Raw genomic sequence first — 7,791 nt, forward strand, 5'->3', positions numbered from 1 at the left:
GATATCAACGGATTGTCGAGTATGTCTTGGTTTTCTTAGTGGGCATGTATTTCATAAACCCTTGTATAAATCAAGTCATAACACTTGATGGTTATTTGTATTGGAGATTTATTTTGAGAGCTCCCCTGTTTTGTAAACTTAAATATTTTATTCTTACTTAATCTCATTGGATGATATACATTATGAAATTGATATGTTTTCAAGAAATATATTTTGGGTTAGTCACTCCAGTGGTCCTGTGTAACATCCAAACCCACTAGGCTTAGGTCAGATTGGATTTGTATATTACACTTTTAGTTGTACCTGATATCTTAGTCTCTGTTATTTTATGCCACCATCTAAAAACTATAAAATTACCTTGATAAGGCCAAAATGGCTAAGCTAGAGGAAACTCAACTTGGGGCTAGTGTAATTGGCATAAAAAAGGGAACTGATACCAAGCCCAAGATTGTATCAAAAATAGACAAACCACTCTTGATATAAAAAGGCCAAAATCGTTAAGCCCCAACTAAAATTACGACACTAGGTAAAATTTTTCAATATAGACAGATACTGAGTGTGCATCAAATTATCGGATTTATTCAGTAATAATATACCTCTAATCAGTTGGAAAAGATATGCTCGGGCTGAAAATATAACCTCCTCCTCGGTAGAGTCATTCGCCACTTGAAATTCATACCCCAACCAAGTGATACATATCTGATTCCCGTATAAGACATCAGGTGGTTGCATCCTTCCCAAAACATCGTAAACAATAGCGAATCAATTATAATTATTCATGTAACCTCCTAATCCAGTACTGTAACACCCCAATTTTTCCTCAATTTAAAAACCTGGAATTTGGGAAATTTTAACCTAAATTTCTAATTTGTGAGTAGTGACCAAATCGTATGTAAGGAAAAGGTTGGAGACTGTTTCAAAAACCCTAAAGTGTATAAGGACTTAGTTTATAATTTACTATTTGTTTTAAAACAAATCCATCCCTTACCCGATTATATCTTTTGCCATGTTCACCTTATCTCTTATTTTAAACCCTAGAGCCTAGCGGCGCTCCCTTCATCTTTTAACCCTGTGTTGTCGCTCACCGCCAACGCTTCATCTTCGATCGTTGGTCTAGTAAGGTCGTCGACCATTGAGCTAGTTCCCCTTGCACCACCCGACCACTGCCGTCATCCTTGGGCAGTGGGTATACGAAACCCCGCGGCTTGTTTTGTTTCCGCCACCATCGTGGTCTGGTTCGACCATCTATGGTCGTTGTGTGACCGGCGTTCGTTTGGGGAAGGCCTAGTTGGCCTAAGTCGTGGATGAATGGCCTTGGTTAGTCGTGAAAACCCTTCTGCCCTTTTTTCTAATTTGTACAATAACCTACTGCCAGTTAACTTTTAGGTTCTTGCTAGTCGATTAGGGTTAGGAGAGGTCGATTGTGCACTGTTGTCGGGCTTGGGATTGTGTTGATGTAATTTCGTTACTGCCAGTCCGTTATATTCGAACCAAACCTGTTGTCAGTTCCCCAAAATGGATATGGAGTTATTATGTTTAGTCGTCGATAATTATTTCATTAATTCAAAAATTGGTTTATTGGTGTTTGATTCGGACGTCGTAATTTTGCAGGAAATTCTTATCTAGAAACCGAGTTACCGCCTCCTTTGCCATTACCCGGGAATTTTGAACCGACTCGTTTAGACCGTGAGTGATTGTTATCACCTTAGTTTCGTTTAGTTCGATGTTAATTTTAGAATTATAAATTATTATTATTTTTGATGAAAGAGTTGATTCGGTTAGACCTATTATTTTAATTGATCGTGGGAAAACGTCACCATCGTCCTTAGCTATTACCAAGGTGTCTCTCTACCCAGTGCTATATCTATTTCATATTGATTGATTGATTGTTTGGAATTGGTTATGAGCTTGACTATTATGTGTAATATTGCTTTAAATATTTCGGTTAAGCATGTTGTTTGGAAATTGGTTTCGAGCATGATGGTTATGTGATATTGTTGTATCAGTTGAAATTCAAAAAATTATGTTATGTGACATGTGATATTTATCGAATTTGGATTATGCTATGAGTTTGGATTCTGTGATCATGTAATTGTATCTTATTTGGATCAGATAGGAATTCGGATATATAATATTCGAGTATGTGTTATTCAGATGTGTTATTGAGATCGGATCGAATATCAATATGCGTGTCATTTTCATTTCATGTTGAGACAAATTTTGATAGGGGAAGTTCAGTACGTTCACTCGACAAGGTGGATGTCACTTTTTCGGATTCAGTTTCCTCTGTCTTTGTGGAGGACCTCACTTATATGGTGTGTGGGTTGGAATTAGTGTGGTTTTGGGAACCCACTCTTCGGGGTGTGACAGGACTAGGGGCGTGTGCATGAACATTTGCATATCATTTACATTGTGATTAAAATTGATGATTTGGCATATAAATGTTACTGTTTGTTTCGGATTATGCTGCGACTTATGCTTGTTGTACTTTAGAGATACATTAAGTCTTGTCACTTACTCCCCCTTAGTTTCTTCTTTTAGATTACCGAGCTAGGTGAATTGGTACTTGGAGTTCAATATTATTTCGTTTTCGTATTCTTATAGTATGACATTAATTCGAACTTTTTGATTATTATTTTATTAATTTTTTGGATAATATTTATTATGGTTAAATATTTTGGGGACATTGGATATAAACTTTGTTTTGGACTTCGAGACTTAAATTTGATTTTTATAAACATTTGATCTATGTTTAATTATTGTTAATTTAATTAAGTTACTTTCAGTATTTGAAATCAGAAAATACGAGAGTAAATTTTAAAGTATTTAAAATAATGTTTGAGAAATGTTTTGGGAAGTTTAGTTAATGAGTTTCCTGGATCTGGTTTGTTTCGTCTAGGTCAAGTAATATGGGTTACAAGTACGACCTGAAGATCGACGAACGAAGGCATCACACGAAACTATTAGAGTGGCTAACCCAAAAAAATTTCTTTTAAAACTGTCATAAACATCCATTTAAGAATTCATCCATAACGTTAATAACAAAATAAACACATAATAATTGATTTACAAAATACGAGTCTTTAAAATAATTTCAAATCAAGTTTACAAAAGTCCCACAATATAGTTATGACTCGAATATGTAAGACGTACTCAAGAAGCTGGTGTTGGTCTGGAATGCAGTAATTGCGATGGCTCTACAACGCTCCTTCTATGGACCTGTGCATATAAACAAATTTCGAACATTGAGCTCACAAGTTCAGTGCCACACTAATAGCCAAACTATACTATATGCATCCTCTATATGCACATGTTAGTTAACATAATTGTTAGCATACAAGTATGCTAAGCTAAATATACACACATAGGTAGGCATTGTGGTGTGGTCAGAGGGTTTCACTACATCTCATAGATGCACACTCCTCTAGCCTATCTAGGGTGAGGTTTGGAATTTCTATATCGTAACATTCACCCAACCAGTAAACTCTTTGTGAGTACTTGGGGCATTTACACTCGGTCAGTAGATAAGTGCCTTGTGCACTAGATTAGTTTTGTCCGAACATTCTAACATACAAATGTTTATCCTGTAACTAGAGCAACTCGGGTGTTCGATTCATTTCCCAAGCATCATACAAGGCTAGTCATATGATTCCCAAAGTTATAGGGTTTCTAGGTGTAAATTTCACTTATTACTATAGTTTTCCCCTGATATTTTATTTGAGGTAATTAGGGTGTTCTTGGGTCCCTCAACTATGTCTTTAATTCCCCTTGTTTTCTTATCCCAAAATGTGCGATGGTACCGATACTGAGCCTCTTCATATCGGTACTGACCCATGGGTACTGATACTTTTACTCGGGGTATTGGTACCATACATGAAATTGAAGGTTAGGATAAAGGGATAGTACTGATGCTTATAAGTAAGTATCGATACTCCCCAGCTAGAGTACCGATACCAACTGGCGTATCAATACAAAATTGGGTTTCGATGTTTTGAAAAATACCTCGATATCGATACTCCTATAGAGAGTATCGATATTATACCCTTGGTATTGATACTTCCATGAGTACTGATACCAAAAATAGACATTGGAATTTTAGTCTCAAAACCCCTTATGCGAGTATTGCAATTAGGCCCTTGGTACCTATACTCAACGAATGAGTACCGATACTGCTACCTCAAAATCGTTTATTTTTAGCCTTACGTAAGAACAATATCGGTATTGTTATTCCAGTACTGATACCCAAACCCATAAATGCCCTATTTTAGTTCAAAATTCACTTTCTAATCACCCCGACAACCCTACCAAGGTTCCTAAACGTTATTAAAAGCTTATGAGAGTTTATTAGGGTCATGAAGAGTCAATTTACAAGCTTGAAAACACATAAATCTAAGATTTTCCATGAACATGCTCATATGCTTCAAATCTAATGAAAGCTAAGCAAATTCACTAGGAGGCCTACAAATGGTATAGGAGGGTTAGAAATATGTTACCTTGGAGTCTTGGTTGTTGAAAAATGTTCCAATTACCCAAGAGTTAACTTTTCCTTTGCTTTGGTGTTGGAACTTTCTCCCATTTCTCTAACTAACACAACATGAAAAATGAGCTACAATCTTGTTTATGAAACTAAAATAAGTTTAAGAACACTTTCCTAATTTCATCCTACCCCAAAAAAATGAGCTAGAAGTCCCTAGATTCTTAAACCCCCACTTATAGCTATGGTGACCAAACTTAGAGATTGAGAGCTTAAATGAAAGCTTGGGTAAAGAGGTTATGATCTTACCTTATAATTTCTTTAAAGAGCTTTAATGATTTTCTTAAAGAAGAAGGGAATAGAGAGAGGACAACGAAATGATGAGAAATGAGGCAAATTAAGGGGTGGGTGAGGGAAAATACATCATCATTCATAAAAGAAATCAACCTTTGGTTTGAAAGAGGGTGTAATTTCTCTTTTACTCCTCCAACTCCCGGCTTAACTTGGTCCAAACTATCCTATAAGTCCATTGGGCTTGTTTTAAGAATCTCGGGTTAACCCAAACTACTAACTCGAGATTCAGGGCATTATAGTTTCGACTCACGACGGTCGTACCATTAACCGGAACACCCAATTGGTAAGTGACATATTCCAATGTATCGTCGCTTCACAACTCATAAAATGAAAAGTATGCATCTAGGGCCTCCAACATTCAATCAGAGTCGAAATCAATGTCGGGTTCACCTTAAAATCACGTAGAAATGTGGATGGATACAAGCCAAATTGTTGTAGATATATAATCATCCGCTGATGTAGATCTTTCAATGTTATTCCTCGTTGACTAATGCTTCGTTCTTCTTCGGGATAGAGTTCGAACGAAGAAATATGGACGTCATCAAAGCTTAATATTTCTTCTCGAGTAGACTTTTTAGGAATTCTTCAAAAACTACGATTTTTCGTAACAATAGATAGTAAAATTCCTAAACCCCAAACCTCATTTATAACCACAATCACAATGGCTATAAATGATCATCTTATTCAAAACTCCAAGTGAACTCGTCACCTTGAGATGACGAGTTCCATGTTGACCGTTGTAGTTGCCCAATGGCTCTAAACGACTAGTTTTTTTTAAAATTCAGGGGAACTCGTCATGTCAATGGGACGAGTTTCATCGTTTTTTTCTTTTTTTAAAAATTATTTTATTAATTTTAAAATAATTAAAAAAATAATTTCTTAAGGGACTCGTCACCTCGAGGTGAGGAGTCCTGTTAAATATTAAAATAAAGGTCTAAATGGGGCCCACTTAATTAGGATCATTAAAATAATATATTCAACCGAACTCGTTACCTCGAGGTGACGAGTTCCCCTATACTTTAATATTTTTCGTAGATTGCAAAATAAAATCTGAAGTGTCCTATTGGGCCAAATAATTTTTGGGCCCTCAGTATTGGGCCAAAAAACCATTTGTGGTATTCAATATGTATTAGGGTCAGATTTGAGACATGAGAGTTGGGTGGATCGAAAATCCAATTTAACATCTAACAATGATTTTTGAAAAAAATATCTTAGTTATTAAAGGAATGATCGTTATGTCTAGAGATTTTGAATTTGAGCATCAACAACTGCAATAGAGGTGATTGAGTGTTCATTGTTAAATAGTTAGAAATATTTAAAACAAATAGTACTTTGTAATTACCTAAACTTAATATATATATATATATATATATATATATATATATATATATATGTCTATGTATATATGTCTATGTATATATGTCTATGTATATGTATATGTGTGTCAACTTCATCATTTACAATTGAAATGGGACAATTTTATCTAAATATCACCTAAAAAAATAAAAAATAAAACATCATTCTAACACCTTTTCTTCAATATGATACCAAAGTAGCACCCTTTCTGAAATTGGGGTAAAAAGGTGTGTTTGGATAAACAATCTTTGTACACCTGGAAAAAAGGCGTGTCCTAGGGGAAGTGCCTTACCTGACGTGGTAGAGCAGTTAGGAAACGCATCCCAAGGGGCGAGCTTTTCTCGAATTTTAATAAAGCATATTTAATAAAATATACTTTAAAAAAAATTAAAAAATAAAACTATAGGGACTAACAATGAAATTTAATACATATTAGTTCCATAAGTTAAAGTGTGTAAAGGTGTTAGTTTATATAGACTTTATATAGGCATGGTGGAGTGCTTAGGCTATATTTGCTAACAATGTGAGATAAAAGTTAAAATGAGTTCTTTTACCTTTTTCTTATGTAATCTTTATTTTTTTATTTTTACTTAATACATTATGTTAGAGTTTTTTTTTACAATTAAAATATAAATTAGAGTTTATATTAATTAAATTAATTATTTTTGTACGTTAAAATATTTAAAAAAAAATTATTTTCTTTTTGTTAGAAGTATAACAATCTGTGATAAAAAGAAAACATAAAATCAAATATTTAATAGATTCACAATGTGTTTCCATGGTGATTCACAAAAGTCGCGGCAAAGAACATTTAATTCTATCGCAGGATCTCATCGTAACATGAAAAAAGTATTATATTAAATAAAAAAAAAATGGTATAGAAATAAATACACAATTTTTTTTGAAATAATTGATTGAAAATGGGTTAAGGCCTGCAACTACGCAGTTTCCTTAAGATAGATTTACGGTCACTCTTTGGTGCTCGAGATCATTGGTCGTCTGTATCCTAGGATACAACAATGAGATGATCAGCGCATAATATCACACTTGCCGAGATCACGAACTATTCATTGTCTTCGCCTATCACCAAAACTAGAGAAAAAATTCATTTGAATTGGTTTATGAGTTGTTTTTTAATTGTATTTAACCTAGTAGGTTAACACATTATTTATAGGGATTTCACATTTTGAACAATTGTAAATTTTTGACCTAATGAAGCATTAATGAGAATCAAGTAATTAAGTAGTTTCCAAAATTATTGTTTTGATTAAAGAAACTTTTTTATATTTATCCTTTTAATTCCAAAACAAATTTTGAAAAGATACGATCTATTTGAGGAAAAAATATTTCACATTTGGGTAAAATATCTGCAAGCCCACAAAAAGCATTATCGGTTCGGACATTAACGTTACCCACATTGTGCATGTCTGCACATGTTTAAACCAACATTTGGTTTCACATTTTCCTTAACAACGTTTGAATCAATTTCTCATTTGAAGCTCCAAAATTATCGAATTTTTCCAACAATCACCCACATGAATGAAATTGATTGTAACAACCCCAACCTGTATCCGACCCAAATACAAATCCGAGGTGTCATATTGATT

At 34.2% G+C, this 7,791-nt stretch overlaps 1 protein-coding gene across 1 annotated transcript; it reads left to right on the plus strand.

Annotated features, from left to right (window-relative positions):
• Positions 1-1,013: 1,013 nt before the first annotated feature.
• On the plus strand, positions 1,014-2,566 carry LOC120180020. Its single transcript, XM_039185456.1, has 3 exons — positions 1,014-1,317; positions 1,612-1,686; positions 2,155-2,566. Exons 1-3 carry the CDS (start codon positions 1,305-1,307, stop codon positions 2,388-2,390), a joined length of 324 nt encoding a protein of 107 aa, XP_039041387.1. The 5' UTR covers positions 1,014-1,304; the 3' UTR covers positions 2,391-2,566.
• Positions 2,567-7,791: the final 5,225 nt, after the last annotated feature.

The sequence above is a fragment of the Hibiscus syriacus genome, unplaced genomic scaffold, assembly GCF_006381635.1.
Source record: "Hibiscus syriacus cultivar Baekdansim isolate YM2019G1 unplaced genomic scaffold, ASM638163v2 tig00112487_pilon, whole genome shotgun sequence".
NCBI classification, from domain to species: Eukaryota; Viridiplantae; Streptophyta; class Magnoliopsida; order Malvales; family Malvaceae; genus Hibiscus; species Hibiscus syriacus.

Bases quoted from the DNA above. Each gene is read 5' to 3' on its own strand.
- LOC120180020 (XM_039185456.1), top strand. The intron at 1,687-2,154 runs GTGAGTGATTGT...TGTGTTATTCAG, and splicing joins TGAACCGACTCGTTTAGACC to ATGTGTTATTGAGATCGGAT.